General features: G+C 48.2%; 1 protein-coding gene across 1 annotated transcript; it reads right to left on the bottom strand.

Annotated features, from left to right (window-relative positions):
- Positions 1-349: 349 nt before the first annotated feature.
- LOC148647069 (uncharacterized) lies at positions 350-18,638 on the bottom strand. Its single transcript, XM_088609484.1, has 3 exons — positions 18,509-18,638; positions 17,739-18,314; positions 350-477 (listed from the first exon to the last, which is right to left on the bottom strand). The coding sequence occupies exons 2-3, from the start codon at positions 18,262-18,264 to the stop codon at positions 350-352; spliced, it is 654 nt and encodes a 217-aa protein (XP_088465610.1). The 5' UTR covers positions 18,265-18,314; positions 18,509-18,638.
- Between the last annotated feature and the right edge of the window lie 1,384 nt (positions 18,639-20,022).

Consider the following 20,022-nt stretch of genomic DNA (forward strand, 5'->3'; position numbering starts at 1 on the left):
CACAGGAGTTCAGGGGAACAGAGTTTTTCTCCTTAGTACCTGTACAGGGCTCAAAGTCCCTTCCAGAGCTCCATCTCCATCGAGAAGCCCCCTTTGGTAATACGCCCCATCCTCCCTCTGATGTTCAGCTCACTCACTCCCCACTCTGTGTTGTGCTGAATGAGAGTGTTCCTTGTGTTCCACAGTCCTTGATTTATCAGGGACACCAGCAGCCAAAGCAAGAACTGTGTCCCTTTGTCCAATCCGGTCCTTGCCAGCTTCAGCTGGATAGACTTGTAACTTAGTGCCATTCCCACTCCCTTGCTTTGGTGAAGGGACAGTTCCAGTCCTCCTGTGTCTCCTCAGCAAATCACGTCTCACAGGGACAATGCAGGCTCCTGGTGAGCGAGTGCCTGTAGAGGACCTCTCTAGTTACTATCCTCTGGGGCACGGCCATCCAGTTGAGGTCCTTCAAATTCCCACAGTCCCCAACAGAAGCTGAAGAAAACATGCAGTCAAGTTTTAGGGTGAAATGTGGCACACCTCTTCCTCCTTCCTTGACCGCCCGACGCATCCGGTTCCTTGTGATGTACTTGTACCTGCCTCCCCAGACGAACTTGTAGACCATTCCTTGCAGCATTCATTTGAGGCTGGTTGGCAGTGGGTACACCATGACCTTGGTAAACCAAAGCTGGCAGGATGTCTGCTTGCAATTCCATCGTTTTCCCCGTGAGGAACAGTGACCTCATCTTCCACAGACCCAGGTTTACATTCACATTCGCAGTCCTCTTGGTCCAGTTTATTGTCTTGTTTTCCTGGCTCTGGAACAAAACCCCCAATATCTTAAGGGACTTCTTGCAGAGCTTGAGACCTTCTGATATCATTTGTCCCACACATACAACCACACCAGTTTCTTCTGGAAATGAACCATTCAGTTTCTTTATTGTTGCCTTTTATAGTTTCTGCCCACTTGTCCATTCAGATTGCTCACGTTTCATAAATGGATGGGAAAATGAATACATTTCTCACTGATGTAATCATGTAAATTATTCAAACCCTCAGAACTAATTTGTACTTTTCATATTATTACAGGCAGGGCTATGTAAAAATAATTAAATAAATGAGTGTTACGACCCCAAGTGTCTAGGGTTAAGAAGTGTAACATTTAGGATGGTTTAAGATACAGGTGGATTTCTGGTCAAGGACTTAAGAAGCATGACAACATGTTTGGTGCAAAAGGGATTTTAAAGTGAATAAAGTGACTGGGATGTAAATAGTACACAATAACACACAGGGAAAGGGAACTAGAGCGGTGCCAAAGAAAAGAAAATAACAAACAAAATGGAGCTGGCTAATAAAGTGAGGGGAAGCTGACCTAACTACCAAAACAAAACCCAAAACACTCGGCCTTCGGCGTCTTCTAACATCCTAGCTAAACCTTCACTAACTACCCAAAGCCATGCAAGACAAAAGGCACTCACCCGTCCTAACTAGTGTTACTAATACAAAGACGACTATGTGTGTAGAATGTACCCAATAACCTTAACTAACCCTATGCACAATAGTTCACACAAATACTCGAGTGAACTACAAATAAAAATAAGCAAAAACGAGAGTAAAGTACATAGGAGAATAGAGTACAAAGGAGCACAGACATTGATATAACACGTTTGGGCAAGGTAATGGCGAAATAAAGGATAAACACAAACAAAAGTACAAGAAGACAAACGCAAAGCCAAAGGTTTACAGAAACGAACACGAAACGAAAATGAATGAAAACGGAGAGAAAGAAGCCGTAGCAAAGCGAAATTAAGCTGTGCCGAGCAGAACCAAAGTCAAGCGAAAGGCCCTTTAGTTCTAAAAACTTCCAAGTTAAATACTGAAAAACTTGAGTTCTGATTGGTCGAGAGTTGATTGAAGATGACGTCACAATGGCAAAGATGGTGTAGTGATGGACCAATGGGGGGAGGTAGCTGAGTAAACGAAATGAAAAAAACACACAGACACACAAGGGGTTGTGACAAGGAGGCTCAGTTCTGAGTCATAAAATCAGGTCCTGGTATCAGCTGGCCCCATTAACAATTGCACAGCCTCTGTTGCCAGTGGGTACTGTGTTGTAACATTTCCAGGCAATGTAAAGTACCAAAATAATGAAAGGCACTTTTAAAAAAGAAACATTCAATACTAACTGCTGATTACAGACTATTTACAAGAACATTTAGTACCTGGGTCCAGGATTCCACAGACCCTGTAAACAACCTTAATTCTACAAATAAGGAGAAAGTACTGCAGAGGAAAGGAGACCCAATTCTTATGCAATAACAAATTATTAACTTTTGTTATGAAGAAAAATGCCTAAAGCGGCATACACGAGACAAAATCACTCTTAACGTGGGTATTAAATTAGGGAACCTTTACTTCAAATATCAAACAGTGCATCAGTATACAAATTAGATCTTCAACCTAAAATGACTAATATTCCTCAAAAAACAAGTCCATATCCTAAATTCTTTGAGTTTTTAAGTGCTCAAATTACCAAATTTGACTATACTAAGTGATAACCATCTGCTTTAACCCTAAATCCTTCTGAAATAATACCACTATCTATTCTAGATAATCATTTGACCCTGTTTTGTTTGCTTATACGGCTTTGGTGTAGTGTTTATAATTTAAATTAAAAAGAAAAAGGTGTGGTTAGAAATGTTCAAGATTATTTCATAATGTTCAAATAGTTTTGAAGATTTATCACTAGAGATGTGTGTACTTAATGCTTTCAATTCAAATCTGCTGTCATCTAAAGCCAGATACTGATCAAACTTTTTTTGAGAAATGGCTGTCCTTGAACACCTGCAGCAGTTTCCTCCTCAAATTGTACCTTTAAGTATTATTAAAACACATAATAGAATAGTTGATAGGTTCCCTGACAAAACGAATGGACTCGCAGGTGCAAGCAATTTTTTTACAATGCTGATCTTTGAACTGTGGATTAATCGTGTTAATCGTGTTATTTTTCTGTTTATCTGTTCAGTTACAGTACTAATTTTGCATCAAGTCCTTTACTGGTTTTGGTTCATTCAGTGTTACAGTACAAGACATTTATTGTCTGAAAATATTGTAGGGCATTCGCCTGGCGCTGTGGCCGAAGAGCGCCCGGCTGGGGTACACAGTGAGGAGCAGGACGGGAGTAGTATTTGCCAGGGCGGGGAAAAGGAAGGCCACTGACCAGTGCAGCTGACCCATTGCAAAATGGGTGTACAGAGTGGAGAGATCGCCCGGATTTGTGTAAATAGTTAGCCTGTTTCGCACCCCTTTTATACTTGTACCCAATTGCCACCCTATCCCTGTGTAACTGTCCCTAAATAGACCCCAGTGTGTTGTGCTCTCTCTCTGCTCACACGTGGGAGCGGTGGTTGTGCCTGCTGTGCCGAAAAATAAAAGCGCGGTTTTTCATTCAACACAAGAAGAGTAGTGTCTGAATCACTGTGTCCGTCTTCGCCAATCCCGAAAATACTACAATATTGTTCAACATACAGTAACTGTTGCCAATTAATTTTTTTATTTTTCTTACAGGCTTGAGTTATGTTTACATGTATATGATATTTAAGTGTTATTGGTTTATATTTTAATCACTATTAATTATCCATCATAAATTCAAATAATAATATTTTGCATCTTTAGTTACATGAAGGTAGAGTAACAATAATATGAATCCTCAACCTTATCAAATTGCCTTCGGTGACAGTTCATTGTGTCATAACTAGATCTTTAAGACAAGCTGGTCCAGGACAAGAGCACACATGTATACAGCTGTGAGGTTACAGTGTTAGAAATAGAAGACCAAATACAAACCAAAAACCTTACCTCCACTTGAGCTACTTTCATTTCTTCATGAAATCTCAAATCTTAGCAGAGCAGCTCAGCTCTTAGTCTTTTTCCAGACTCTTCACAAAGCTCGGTTCTAGTCTCACACTTTCAAAACTTCCTTTCACAAATTACACATACAAAAAAAATCAAAATCAGTCTCTGAAAGGGTTGTAGCTCTCTTAGAATTACTAGGTGTGTAGTCAGTTATGCTTCCTGCATTTTGGGGGCACTATCCATGAAATCTGACATAATAATCGGTACTGAAATTTAAATAAATATGCCATTTGACAGCTCCCAGTAGTAGTGCAGCCATTGATACAGTACTTTCACAACAAACTATATCAGAAATGTAGACCAAACGGCCTGCAGAAGGGGGACCAGTAGTCATACTACATGTCCCTGTGGTACACTAAATACATCAGGACAATCAGATCATTTATCTCTTGGCTGCACTGCTTTTTATCCACTTGCTTAGAGACTCAAAGAAACGTTTACATCCATGTTGACTATCTCCCATGATTATGTTATTACTTATATTATGATGTTATGAAGATGGCTATCTCCCATTCTAACTTTCCATAACCTGCCACGTAATATAGGGCAATTTTATTGGATGACATGAAATTGATTAGATCTCTTACCCTTTTTCCAGTCCATGTGTGCTACCCCTGTCTAGAGCACCTTTTCGAAACGTAGTGCTAATGGCCTATGAATAACATCTCTTGTTTCCTTAAGTACAATATGGAGAAAACCACTAGTATCTGCACCAGTTCTGCCCCTTCTATGCTAATACTATTTAATTCAGAAATCTACCCTTCTAGAACCTGACATATTTTGCAGGTTTCCTGCTCGGTAAAAACCTTTAGTACATCAGCTGTATATTTTCCAAGTTTAGCATTATTATTCTAAATACTTTACAGGTACATGTACTGTTCTTTTGCTATTGCAATACTGGAAGAAGCTTTTAATATTACCTTCTGTAGTGGTTTGATGGGTTTACTGAGACAATTCTTAATTGTAGCAGTAATCACGAGGTTGTTCGTTGGGGCTTTTAGAAAATCAATCGTCAGAACAACTAACAACGCACACACACGGGTTCAATACACGAGATACATTTATTAATATAAACTGTGCACCAAACATATACTAGTCTGCCTGGATACGAGCGGCAGACCTTACTGTGAGGGTTATCAATATACAAGGTATATAATCTCGAAGAGATGCAAACACAAAGAGATACACAACAGAGAATATATGTCAATATATATCGTTCGGTTACCAAATCGGTAATCAGTGTTATTACCCACTGTTACTCTAAACTCGGAAGTAAATACATTACTCATGAATTAAATTGATAACAACTTGTGTTGAGGTACAATTGAATTCTCGAGACGCAATGTAGAACATGGGGTTTACTTATCCACTGTGTATGGATTTGGAATTCCCGGCACGAACACCAAACTAGCTGACAGGCTCTGTTGCAGCCTCTGTTCCAGCGGTTGTCCAATGGGCATTGTGTCGGCGTCCTCTGGCTACCGGCCAACCAGTCGAGGTGCAGCTCGGAGTAGGACGGGCGGAGGAATCTGACTGCGGTGCGCAGGGCAGTCATTGCTCCGAGGGGATCTACCAGCAGTCCGGCTGGCTAGTAGAAAGTCTCTATGCACAGAGTGTGACAGCGAGTCCTCACAAGTCACTCTTTTGCCTGGGAAGAAGCTGGTTTGTCCCGGTCCAGCGCTGCTTCTGAATAAGCTATTCAGGTTGTCGACGAGGGTCCAACTGTAGGCTGCCGTTGATCAAGCAGAGCATTCACGTTGGTAGAATTCTGAGTACGTACGGGATCCTCGGCCTCGCGCTTAGAACAAAGTCCAAGTCCCTTTGCAGACAACAGCAGTTGTCACGTGATTGTCTCTGAGGATGCGCGAAAATGGCCAAGGAGAGCTCAGAACTGAGCTTGCGCTCCCTTTTTGATCAAGACCCAGATGTGTGGTGATTGGTTGAGAGTTTGGCGGGCATTGGAGACCCACGTGGTATTACCACGCCCTGCCAGTCCCTGATTGGTTGGTCAAGGTGAGATATAAGTCACTTACTCTTGACACTTAGGATTGCAGTCCAAATGTCCATTCGGCACTCCCTAGACTGATAGGCGCCAATGGATGACCATTGATCATGATAGCCAGGCTTAGCTAATTGCATCCCCGTCTGGGAGCTTGTTTCTTATCAAAAGAAAACATCTTAAATCAGCCTGCATGAATTCTTTCTCTGTGGCTGCACCACAGAGATGGAGGGTGAGATGGGGCCCCCTTTAGGACATACCAACGCTTAATTCTGTCTTATTAACAAGCATTACCGCTACACTTCATTGAACATATTAATCGAAACATATTTTTTTGTGCACATTTTCCTTCTCCTCCTCACACCTGAAGAAGGCTCCACAGCAGTAACATTTTTTTTCTTTTCTATTATTTACCTTGCAGCATAGAATAAAGCTTTATTTGTTCCTTTGCAGCCTATGCATGCTGACACAGCTCCCTCCTTGAACAGCTTGACAATTAAACTATTATTGCAAATGCATATGATAAGATGTAGGGCATGAAAGTAATCTGAATATATACGTATATGCTACTGAGTAATTGATCCAAAGATCTCATCCAGCCATTTTTGAACGAATCCAGGGCTTCAACAACATGACTGGGCAGCATGTTTCACAACAACCCTTTCGGTACAAAAGTCTCCTGATCTTGGTTTTAAAGGCACTTCCACATAAATGTTGTGTAAAGAAGTGGTCACAATTTTATTTATCTTCCTTTAATTTTTATTTGAGTTCATGCTGGTTTCTGGAAGAACCCATTGTCTTCAGGGGAGTTTTAATTCCTGTGTGGTTGAAATATTTCTAAAGCTAAAAAAAGAATTAGGAAGTATTAGAACTATTAAAGTTTTAAGTGCAATTATCGCTGCCTAATAACACTTGTCTCCACGGATGACATTGTTATAGCGCGCAGTGAGGCTAGGTTGAATTTTCCTCCTACTGGAGTGCGAATTTTGACACACTTAGCTTAATTGACAGATTTGTTTCCACAGGTGAAAAAGGACTCTTTTGAATTGAACATTTCAGAGGATCAGCAGTCTGGGAATATCAGTAATATCAGAGAAAGGTATTTGTTTCCTGTGCTTTTACAGTACATCAGCAGCCAGTCTATAGTCTTTACAGATGCAGCCATTCAAAGTGAGCGGTACAGACACCGCGGTACAGATACCACAGGTATGATGACACAGGGTACCGCGGTGCGTGATTGGTTGACCGACAGGGACACTCGTGGTCCGTTGGTCTGCCGTAGAAAGACTTACTGTAAACGTCTTTACTGTGCCCGTTGTAGATATTGAATTTTACCACTGAAGGGAAATCTTAGTAGCTGAGCATAAAAAGAATAGGAGCATACTGTAACACGTGTGAAGGCCATAAACGATATTAATTTTGGAACGTAAACATACAGTATATAGCTGGTCTTGGTACTTTAAAGAAAAAAATACACACCGGTATTCCATTTCTCCCTAAACATTGTAAGCTTCGAAGTCTTTAACTAACGTGATACCGGAGTCAACAAGCATACTTTTAGAATTTGATTAAAAGGGAATATAATATGGAATCGCGTATCTAAAGAATTTAATAACGGTATGATTATATCCGTTTACTGCAGCAGGGCTGTGTAGGGCTGTTTCGCCTGTCTGATCATGCGAGCTGTCTTGTAGCCTACTGGTCTAGGTGCGTGACTACCAGCTGGCAGGTTGTGTGTTCGAATCCAGCTGGTGCTGGACTTTTCATTTTTATTTATTTATTTTTTAATCGCGTAACATAAACATATTACCGTATGCAAACTGTACTGTATACAGTATGTATATGCATATTTAATGTCTTAACTGTGCCCGTTTAATTGAATTAAAAAAAAATATTTAACACGAACATTAAGCTGTTTACATCTTCCGCCTGAGAACAGTCACCCGTTGCTACCCAACGCAGAATGGTGATTGGCTGACACTATCTGACACCCCTCTGATTGGAGAAAAAAGACGTGCTGGTTTGCTATACATACTGTACCAGGAAGAGGATTTCTTTGTATTCAAAACGTGTATTTTAAAAGTTTAAGAAGTAAAAACCTTACAGCGTACACAGATTTCTAAACTGATCAGGATCGTTATCTTTGTCTTATGCATAATAATGTTCACCGCTCTGTCCAGCAAATTAATAATAAACTTTATTTTATATAGCGTTTTAAACGAATAAGTAATTAGATTGCTCATAAACCTAATCACTTGCTTTTTCTTTTTATTTAGGCTCAGATTTCAACTATAGATCGTATTATTAATAACCATAATAACAACCAACCAACAAAAACAACCATATAAACATAATGGTTGTGCTGGACCTTCCAGTTTTATTTATTTTTTAATCGCGTAACATAAACATATTACCGTATGCAAACTGTACTGTATACAATATGTATATGTATATTTAATGTCTTAACTGTGCCCGTTTAAGTATTGAATATTCATATCTAATTTTACCACTGAAGGGAAATCTTAACATAAACATACAATATATGGCTAGTCTCGGTACTTTAAAGAAAAAAATACACACCGGTATTCCATTTCTCCCTAAACATTGTAAGCTTCAAAGTCTTTAACTAACGTGATACCGGAGTCAACAAGCATACTTTTAGAATTTGATTAAAAGGGAATATAATATGGAATCGCGTATCTCAAGAAATTAATAACGATATAATTATATTCATGTTGCAAAAGAACTGCAACGGACATAAAAACTCCCTTGCATGGTTTCATTACGACCAGAATCGGTCTTGAGATATTTTTAACTTGATTTACAGTATTTGAGAGGTATGTCTTAACACGGATACTACAGTGCTTAAGTACTGCTAACGTATATGTTTCTAGGTTTATATTATGCATTTCATACGGTCAAATTACTTTTGAGCAACTAATAAGAAGCGCGAAACGGTATGCGTTTTACTTTCGTTTTGTGCTGGGACCCGTGGATTGATTAGAGATATCAAGTACATACAAGTCATTTTTTAAATGTTGTAGTTCGTCTTGGAAAAAATGTTACGAGTACATCATCTATCAACAATTACACAGGTTCTGTTTCCATATTGCGGATTTTGGTTACGTAATATTATTTTCTAGATTTCACGTTGTGAATATGATGGGATGTCTGATGGGATGTTTCTAAAAATCCATCCTCTGTAAAACGTCTTCTCTAGTTGTCCTGCATATGTATTCGCTAATGAAGCTGTATGTTCTGAGCCTGGATCTCTACATTTCTGTATGAACCAGCTTAGAGGGCTAAAGACAGCTTGTGTTTAAATTGAGTGTAAGGTAATTTATGCTTCTAAAGTCATGGTCAGTATTATTGTACTGTGCTGTACTGTGTCACATTATTTTATAGCGTTTTTATTGCGTTATTAAATACGGTGTTACTGTAGTTTACTGAGTCCCATGTCACATGGATTGTGATTGAAACCTGTAAAACCGGTTTAATTCTTCACAGCCAGCACTCTTCAGGTGTGAGGGTCTTCTACTCAGAATGAAACGCTAAAATGTTTGTGTATATTCTAATGGTAGTGGGGGCGGGGTGTGTGGGAACAGGTTTGGTTGAAATCGCATTGGAGATCTATGTTCTTCACACCTGAAACATTTTCTCTGAAAGAATTTTCTTCGCAGTTTAACCGATCTTGTTACAGCATGTTACAGTTTACTATTATTAACCATATTAATTTTAAGTGCTTAATGTAAAATCTTGTAAAAATATATTTTCATTGTTCAAATATACATTAAGTCTGACTATCATATAATAAGTTAAATACAAAACTAAAGAAAAAATAGGGTTAAATATAATTCAAAATATTTTGCTAACAATGTTAACCGTTTATGAATAATAAAATGTATTAACTAAGGAGTAGGATGGCACAGTTGTTAGTATGTTTTTTGTTTTGTTTCTTTTTCATAAATACAACAGTAGTACCTGATGTCTCAGTGGCTTTCAAAATTAAATTATGCATGCAAACCTGTGAACTAGAAAGATAACTAAGATATCCATCCATTATATTCCATAATATCCATGAAATATATGGCGCTGAAATACAGTATGTGTGACGCATAAAAGACACCAAGGGATTGGGTGAGCTCCCATCACAAAAAAAAAAACTGCGAACCTGCACTACAGCGACCATAGTACAGTATGGAGACCAAGGCGTTTTACGGGAAGAGACGGGGTGCTTCTGCCGCCCCAGCTTCCAAAGAGCGAAGGGTAAGCAAATACAGCAGACTTCATCTGAAATACGCGATTACAGCGCATATTACAAGGTATTATTGCCGTTTTGAATTTTAAATTCAATTATAATTATTTCTTCGTAGCCTGTTCTTCAAGAAAACACCGCACGGGCGAAACGATCTACCACCAGGACAGTAAAAAAGAAAGCGGTAAGACGGAAAAAAAGAAAAGTTTATTTTGACTTCTGTTCCGCGACTGATGAATACTACTGTGTGACTTTATTTCTTACATGAATTATGTTATTTTGCCACAGGCCGTGGGTCTCTGCTCTCGGCCACTGGCCAGGGTGCCCACCTGTAGAAGCAGCACCTGTATGGAGACATTTCGGCAGCAGCGGGAGCATTACGATGCATTACTGGGGAGGATTGGGAGGCTAGAGTTCCAGCAGTCAAACAGTTGAGCAGCTGTCTCCCGAAAAGTGCCTCTCCCCGCCGCGCAGGCTGCAATGCCTGGCGGAAGCTCTGCCCCCCGCAGAGCACACACCGCCTCAGGACACTCCATCCCGGCCTCTCAGTTCACCACCGCGCAGGAATCTGTTGATGCTGTCCCCGCCGGCTATCTCCCCCCAGGAAGCACAGCGGAATTCACAGATGCCAGTGGGACGAATAATTCTCCCAGATGTCCAACTGCTACCCATCACCCAGGAGATGGAGGGGGGGTTGTACTTGCAGTGCATCGGCATAGACGGGAAAGCAAGAGCCGACCGCTACGCCGCCCTCGTGTTTCGAAATCTTGTGACTTTTGAAATTTACTGGGGGTGGACGACATCTGTAAATTTCGATGGGTCCAGAGGCAAAAGTGCCTTGCCTTGCACTCTCCGGGAAACCATTAGTACGATGGTGAATCGGAGATTCTCAACCCTTGCTGCGTACGACTGGAAAATAATTCGTGATCGGATCAACGAAATGCTTCGTAGGAGGAGGCGGTCTTTTCCTCTTGTCTAACAGTCTGTCCACAAACAAAACATTCCTGTTAGACAAGAGGAATTGGAAAAAAAACAATTTTGTCAATGAAAACCGGTGTGTGTGTCTCTCCCTGCTGGATGTCCCTCTCACAAACTGCTGAATGAATAAAATGATTTTATTGAAAACGAGTTTGCGATTGTCTGGTCTTTAAATTCTTGAGATACGTGATTCCATATTATATTCCCTTTTAATCAAATTCTAAAAGTATGCTTGTTGACTCCGGTATCGCGTTAGTTAAAGACTTCGATGCTTAAAATGTTTAGGGAGAAATGGAATACTGGTGTGTATGTTTTCTTTAAAGTACCGAGACCAGCCATATACTGTATGTTTAAGTTCCAAAATTAATATCGTTTATGGGCTTCACACGCTTTGCAGTATGCTCAGGCACTAAGTAAAAGGAGATGCTTCGTATTGCTTGACTAATTTTAAAAACTAAGTTATAAATGCAGACGCTCCCTCGATGCGCTGCTCTGGTGCGTCGGCTCCTACACAGTGCCTGTCTGCCGTAAGCGTTACAATATACTAAATACTAAATACTAAAGCCAATACTGGCTCAATGGGCTTTGACGTGCTAATGCGTTGGTTTAACAGTCCGGGTGTGGCAGGCTTCCAATGTCAACTCGACTCGATTAGAAGACAATGAACGTCTTTTAGCCCTAAATGAATTAATAGCAAACATGGTTTACATAAAATACATTTTTCCAAGAAAGTTTATAATAATACGATCTATAGTTGAAATCTGAGCCTACTTAAAAAATAAAGGAAAAGCATTTTCAGAGAGCAATCACGCTGTGTTTATGTAGAAAAAGTGATTAGGTTTATGAGCAATCTAATTACCTATTCGCTTAAAACGCTATATAAAATAAAGTTTATTTAGAGATGAATGATCAGTGTCGCAGTTTAAATAATGTGAGTCAGGAAACTAACACAGCGCCACCGGATTTAATAACGCAATAAAAACGCTATAAAATAATGTGACACAGTACAGCACAGTACAATAATACTGACCATGACTTTAGAAGCATAAATTACCTTACACTCAATTTAAACACAAGCTGTCTTTAGCCCTCTAAGCTGGTTCATACAGAAATGTAGAGATCCAGGCTCATTACACACAGCTTCATTAGCGAATACATATGCAGGACAACTAGAGAAGACGTTTTACAGAGGATGGATTTTTAGAAACATCCCATCAGACATCCCATCATATTCACAACGTGAAATCTAGAAAATAATATTACGTAGCCAAAATCCGCAATATGGAAACAGAACCTGTGTAATTGTTGATAGATGATGTACTCGTAACATTTTTTCAAGACGAACTACAACATTTAAAAAATGACTTGTATGTACTTGATATCTCTAATCAATCCACGGGTCCCAGCACAAAACGAAAGTAAAACGCATACCGTTTCGCGCTTCTTATTAGTTGCTCAAAAGTAAATTGACCGTATGAAATGCATAATATAAACCTAGAAACATATACGTGAGCAGTACTTAAGCACTGTAGTATCGGTGTTAAGACATACCTCTCAAATACTGTAAATCAAGTTAAAAATATCTCAAGACCGATTCTGGTCGTAATGAAACCATGCAAGGGAGTTTTTATGTCCGTTGCAGTTCTTTTGCAACATGAATATAGTTATATCGTTATTAATTTCTTTAGATTCGCGATTCCATATTATATTCCCTTTTAATCAAATTCTAAAAGTATGCTTGTTGACTCCGGTATCACGTTAGTTTAAGACTTCGAAGCTTACAATGTTTAGGGAGAAATGGAATACCGGTGTGTATTTTTCCTTGTGATATTTTAAGCTCTAGTTGAATGATAGGTGTCGCATTTTAAATCATTTTCGTAGCTAGAAATTATGAAACGTTAAAAGCAAGTTAAAAGCAAGGAAGTTTTTATGCCCGTTGAAGTAAAACAAAATGCCTGACAAAGTATGGCTTGGACAAATTCCAAGTGCTTGTACAAATGTGCTAAAGAAATTATTCTTTGAGTATACAGCTTGTCCAAAGTCATCCATTATTAATACTATTAGTAATATCTTCAGTAAAGGCTTTGATGCATAAATATTTCTGATAAAGGTAGGTTGTGTACTTTTGTCCAACTGAGCAATCTTGCTTTCATAAAATATACTGTAGCGTTTTGCAGGTTCTTTTTCAGAACTAAAGAACAGTGGAGACGCGATTAACCAAGCACTGGCTTTATTTTACAACCACACCAAAACCAAACACAGGATCTACACACACATGAGGAGACTGACGAACACGTACACACATTTAGGGTGGTAATTACCTAACAACACACTCTACTTTTACAGGACTACACAGGGCACTAGAATTACTAGGACATTATTTACACAGGTAGGGTCAGCCGCTGGTCATCGTGCTGACCCTCAGACTCTTCCCGGCTACCACTCCCAGCATGCCCAGCGGTACTACGAGCGCCTAGGGGCGCTTCCTCCTCACCACCAGGCGAGGGCGTTACACTGCCCCCACCTGAAGCGTCTGGCGTCTCGCCGACGTCGAACACCCCCCTCAGGCTGTACTCGTATTCGGCCAACTGCTGCGGAACCCTGCGTGAGCGGCCGCTGCGCCGCGGTGACGGCTGGCGATCCACGGACACCCCACTATCGGCCGGCTCCGGCCCCGGCTGCTCCTCTGGAGCCTCCCCACACGGCTCCTCCTCCCGGGCCCGGTAGGGGGCCAGGCGGTCTCGGTGCAGGACCACCACTCTCCCCCGTGTTCGCAACCGGACACGGTAGCAGACCTCGCCCACCACCCCGAGTACCTCAGCGGGCCCCTCCCACGACGGCGCCAGCTTAGGACTGAGGCCTTTGCGGCGCCGCGGGTTGTACACCCAAACCGAGTCCCCGGGCTGGAAGGCAGGCCCCCTGCAGCGCAGGTCGTAGTACTGCTTCTGCCGGACCCCCGCCTGTGTCAGGTGGGTCCGTGCAAAGCTGTGCACCCGCTGCATCCGCTGCCGCAGGTCCCACTCGTAGTCCGGTCCAGCCGGCGGTACCGACCCGTCTCCGGGCGGCGGGCCGAAGACCAGGTCCACCGGTGTTCGCGTTTCCCGGCCCAGCATGAGCGAGGCCGGGGTGCACCCCGTGGATTCCTGGACCGCGGTCCTATACGCCCAGAGCGCAAGGGGGAGGTGGCGGTCCCAGTCCCGTTGGTGCCGGGACACCAGGGTGGCCAGCTGGGTGGCGAGCGTCCGATTAAACCGCTCTACCAACCCGTCGCTCTGGGGATGCAGCGGGGTGGTCCGCGTCTTAGTAATCCCCAGGCGCTGGCACACTCTGGCGAAGACCTGGGACTCGAAGTTACGCCCCTGGTCACTGTGTAACTCCTCCGGCACCCCCAGCCTGGCAAACATCCCCTCCAGCAGTGCATCGGCCACCGTGGGGGCACTCTGGTCAGGGAGGGCGTAGGCCTCCGGCCACTTCGTAAAGTAATCCATAGCCACCAAGACGTAGCGGTTCCCGGCCTCGGTGCGCGGAAACGGGCCCAAAACGTCCACTCCCACCCGCTCCATAGGAGCCCCCACCTGGTGTTGTTGGAGGGGGGCCCGAGAGCGCTCGGGGGGACCCTTCTGCGCCACGCACACCGCACACGTTCGGCAGTACCGCTCCACGTCCCGGTGGCAAAGACCCCAATAAAAATGGCCTCGGAGACGCTGCAGGGTTTTTTTACCGCCGAAGTGCCCCACACCCGGTTGGCCGTGCACCGCTCGGAGCACCGCCCCGCGGAGCGACCGAGGCACCACCAGCTGCCACCGTACCTCGCCACTGGAGGGTACCCACCACCCCCGGCGCAGCACCCCGTCCTTTACCTCCAAGGCCTCCCACAGGGCGCAGAGGGCCTTGACGGACTTCGGGTGCGGGGCGAGCTCCTCTCGTGTAGGCCGCACTCCTGCTGCCCTCCAGCGGAGCACCGGGCCCACGTCAGGATCAGCTGCCTGACGCTGCGCCAGGTCTGGCAGGCCCACCCCCAGCGGCCCCTCCCGGGCCGTGGCCGCGGCCGCGGCGCTCACCCCCGCCACGGTGCGGACAGCCTCCTCACGCTGCTCCCGCCGGGCGCAGTGATGGCAGTCCGCGGCCTCGCAGGGGCGCCGCGAGAGAGCGTCGGCATTGAGATGGCGAGACCCCGCACGGTGCACGACAGTGAAGTCGTACTCCTGCAGGATCTCTATCCATCGCGCCATCTGTCCCTCTGGCTCCTTAAAGTGGAGCAGCCAGGTGAGGGACGCATGGTCGGTCCTCAACCGGAACCGGGTCCCGAACAGGTACGGCCTGAAGTGGTGGACCGCCGCCATCACCGCCAGCAGCTCGCGATGGGTCACGCAGTAGTTCCGCTCAGGCCTAGTCAGAGCCCGACTATAGTAAGCCACTACGCGCTCCCCATCCGGCCCCTCCTGCGCCAACACCGCCCCCACCCCCGAGTCACTCGCGTCGGTGTCGAGAATATACGGCAACCGCGGGTCGGGGTAGGCCAGCACGGGGGCCCCCACCAGAGCTTCGCGCAACCGGCAAAAGGCAGTCTCACAGCCCGAGTCCGCAGTCAAAACAGCGGGGCGGCGATGCTGGCAAAGTCCCGGACGAACCTCCGATAGTACGAGGCCAACCCCAGAAAGCTGCGGAGCTCCGCGACGGTGCGTGGAGTCGGCCAGCCCCTCACTGCGGCGACCTTACCTGGGTCCGTAGCCACCCCTCGCGGTCCAACAACATGTCCCAGGAAGGTCACCTCCCGCCGCAGGAGCTCGCACTTGCGGGGGTTGAGCCTCAGGCCAGCACGGCGGATGCAGGCCAGCACCACCTGGAGGTTCGTCAAGGCCTGGTCGAAACTCCGTGCATGAACCAGCAGATCGTCCAGATATAACACGCACTGGTTCCGCGGGACCGATGCCAGCACCCTCTCCATCAGCCTCTCGAACGTCGCCGGGGCATTGCACAGGCCAAAAGGCATGACAGTAAACTGCCAGAGGCCCTGGCCGATGGAAAAGGCCGTCTTCGGGCGAGCATCGGGAGCAAGCGGTACCTGCCAGTAGCCGCAGCGGAGGTCCAGGGAGCTGAACCAGGTCGACCCGGTGATGTAGTCCAGGGCGTCATCTATCCTTGGCAGGGGGTAGGAATCTTTCCGGGTGACCTCATTCAGCTTGCGGTAGTTGACGCAGAACCTCCACGAGCCGTCTTTTTTTTTAACCAGTACGGCTGGCGCCGACCACGGGCTCGCGGAGGGCTCAATCACCCCCGCTGCGGCCATCTCCCGGATCTTTTCCTCAGCGGCGGTCCGCTTGGCGTGGACCATGCGTCCTGGTGGGATGCGGATGGGCCGAGCGTCGCCGGTGTTGATCTCGTGTTGGACCAGGGCAGTGCGGGTGCAGTCCTCATCCCTCGCCGCAAAGAGGTCTTCGTTCTGGGCGAGTAGCTCCTGGAGCCGCTGCCCCTGGTCCTGATCGAGGCCCTCGCAGCTCCGCTGGAAGAGGTCCTCAACGGCACGCTTCGCTTCCACGCAACGCTCGGCCCCCGCCGCCGCCTTGTCTGGCCCCCCGGCCGACTCAGGGGCAAGATCCGGCACGCTCGCTCCCCGGCTCGCAGGCCTGGTCTGCCCCGGCGACTGACGCCGCCGCCGCTGCCTCTTGTTCCCCCGGCTCCGGCAAGCCCGCGTCCCTCGGCCTTCGCCGGACCTGCCCTCCACCAGGTGCAGTCGCTCCCCCTGCCACACCAACTCCTGCCGGTCCAAGTCCAATCTGGCCCCCACTCGCTGCAGTAGGTCCAGCCCCAGAATGCAGTCCTCCTGGATGGGTGCAAGGTAGCAGGGGTGGCGCACCGTCGCTGCACCCAGACGGAAGGCAAGCACCCGTTTCCCCCGGACCGCAGCGAGCTGTCCCGTCACGGTCCTCAGCCGCAGGCTGGAGGCCTCCCATCCTGGGGGGTTGGTGCCCTCGGTGTCGGGGAGGACGCCCGGCCGAAGTAGGGTTACTGATGAACCGGTGTCGAGTAGGGCCAGGCAGGGTTGGTCCTCAATCCGGCAGTGGAGGTACAGGCCCCGGCTACAGCCGACTCGCCCCACGGTGGCGTGAGGGGCGCCGGTTTTTACAGCGCTCTCCGGAGCGGGGGTTGAGGTGTTCGAGGGGCGGCCTTCCCCGCGCTGAGCCGCCCCGTTCCCGTTTCCCGACGCCGATCGGGGAGAGCGAGGTTCGGGTGCCCGGCAGACCCGGGCTCGGTGTCCTCTTTTCCCGCAGCGGTCGCAAATCAGCGTGCGGGGCTGTTCCGCGGCGGTCGCTGCACGGGCTGGCTCCTCTTCCCCCTCGCTGGATTCCTCCGTCGCCGCCTCGGTCAGCCGGCAGGGCGCACTGCGTCTGCTGGCGCTGCCAGTCACCCCGAACACTACCTCAGCCCGTGTAGCAAGGGCCAAGGCCTGCTCCAGCGATGTTGGCGCGGCCAGCTGCACGTGGCGCCGCAGCTCCTCGGGCGAGAGGGCCTTGAGGAAGGCCTGGAGAGCCATCTCCCGCTGCGCCTCCCGGGGGAAAGTTGGGTATCCTCGGCGGGCGAGGAACATGACATCCGCGGCGACCGGGCCCAGTCGCTCTCCTGGTCGGCGCCGCCGCAGGGCCAGCCTCTCCCGCATCAAGTCCGGCGGCTCCTCTACACCGAAGCGCAGCTGGAGGGCTGCTGCCAGCGCCGTGTAGTCGCCTCTGTCCTCCTCCGGGACGTCCAGGAGCACCTGGCAGGCCGCTCCTTCCAGCGCCGCCGCCAGGTGGCCGGCCATCTCCGCCCGGCTCCAGCCATTCGTCCGGGCCGCGAGCTGGAACTGCGCCTCATAGGTCTCCCAAGGCGCCTCACCATCGTAGCGACCTGGTCGCACCCGCGCCGATGGGTGTGGGAATCGCTGATCGGCTCCGGCAGGGAGGGCATCCTCTCTCCGGGGCGGCCGCCCCAATTCTACTGGCGGGACCACTACTGGGTAGCCCTGGTAAGGGCTGTGGCCACCTGTCGCACCCAGGAGTTGCTCGGGCTCCCTATGTGCGCCGCCGATGGGTTCTGCGTCTTCCAGCGTCAGCCGGCGCTTTATGGAATCGGGTAGTGTCTGCCACGAGTTGTTCATTCTGCCCGCTTCTGACACCAATGTAGCGTTTTGCAGGTTCTTTTTCAGAACTAAAGAACAGTGGAGACGCGATTAACCAAGCACTGGCTTTATTTTACAACCACACCAAAACCAAACACAGGATCTACACACACATGAGGAGACTGACGAACACGTACACACATTTAGGGTGGTAATTACCTAACAACACACTCTACTTTTACAGGACTACACAGGGCACTAGAATTACTAGGACATTATTTACACAGGTAGGGTCAGCCGCTGGTCATCGTGCTGACCCTCAGACTCTTCCCGGCTACCACTCCCAGCATGCCCAGCGGTACTACGAGCGCCTAGGGGCGCTTCCTCCTCACCACCAGGCGAGGGCGTTACAATACCAACATTTTAATGACTGATGATTAACATGCTGTAATACACAGTTCAAAATTAAAGGCTCAAATGCTGTACATGAGAGGTTAAGCTCCCCCTGGCGGTTTTACAAGGCGACACCGGATAGTTAGTCACGTGACACACGTGAAATGCGTGATACCGCGACACGCCCACCGGGGTATGCCGCGAAATACCTCACCCATTTTGAATGGCTGCATCTGTATGAGGCGCAGTTCCAGCTCGCGGCCCGGACGAATGGCTGGAGCCGGGCGGAGATGGCCGGCCACCTGGCGGCGGCGCTGGAAGGAGCGGCCTGCCAGGTGCTCCTGGACGTCCCGGAGGAGGACAGAGGCGACTACATGGCGCTGGCAGCAGCCCTCCAGCTGCGCTTCGGTGTAGAGGAAGCGCCGGACTTGATGCGGGAGAGGCTGACCCTGCGGCGGCGCCGACCGGGAGAGCGACTGGGCCCGGTCGCCGCGGATGTCATGTTCCTCGCCCGCCGAGGATACCCAACTTTCCCCCGGGAGGCGCAGCGGGAGATGGCTCTCCAGGCCTTTCTCAAGGCCCTCTCACCCGAGGAGCTGCGGCGCCACGTGCAACTGGCCGCTCCAACATCACTGGAGCAGGCCTTGGCCCTTGCTACACGGGCTGAGGCAGTGTTCGGGGTGACTGGAAGCGCCAGCAGACGCAGTGCGCCTGCCGGCTGACCGAGGCGGCGACGGAGGAATCCACCGAGGGGGAAGAGGAGCCAGCCCGTGCAGCGACCGCCGCGGAACAGCCCCGCACGCTGATTTGCAACCGCTGCGGGAAGAGAGGACACCGAGCCCGGTTCTGCCGGGCACCCGAACCTCGCAATCCCCGATCGGCGTCGGGAAACGGGAACGGGGCGGCTCAGCGCGGGGAAGGCCGCCCTTGAACACCTCAACCCCCGCTCCGGAGAGCGCTGTAAAAACCGGCGCCCCTCACGCCACCGTGGGGCAAGTCGGCTGTAGCCGGGGCCTGTACCTCCACTGCCAAATCGAGGACCAACCCTGCCTGGCCCTACTCAACACCAGTTCATCGGTAACCCTACTCCAGCCGGGCGTCCTCCCCGACACCGAGGGCACCAACCCCCCAGGACGGGACAGCTCGCTGCAGTCCGGGGGAAACGGGTGCTTGCCTTCCGTCTGGGTGCAGCGAAGGTGCGCCACCCCTGCTACCTTGCACCCATCCAGGAGGACTGCATTCTGGGGCTGGACCTACTGCAGCGAGTGGGGGCCAGATTGGACTTGGACCGGCAGGAGTTGGTGTGGCAGGGGGAGCGACTGCACCTGGTGGAGGGCAGGTCCGGCGAAGGCCGAGGGACACGGGCTTGCCGGAGCCGGGGGAAAAAGAGGCAGCGGCGGCGGC

Source organism: Lepisosteus platostomus, chromosome 16 (genome assembly GCF_059453375.1).
Source record: "Lepisosteus platostomus isolate fLepPlt1 chromosome 16, fLepPlt1.hap1, whole genome shotgun sequence".
NCBI lineage: Eukaryota > Metazoa > Chordata > Actinopteri > Semionotiformes > Lepisosteidae > Lepisosteus > Lepisosteus platostomus.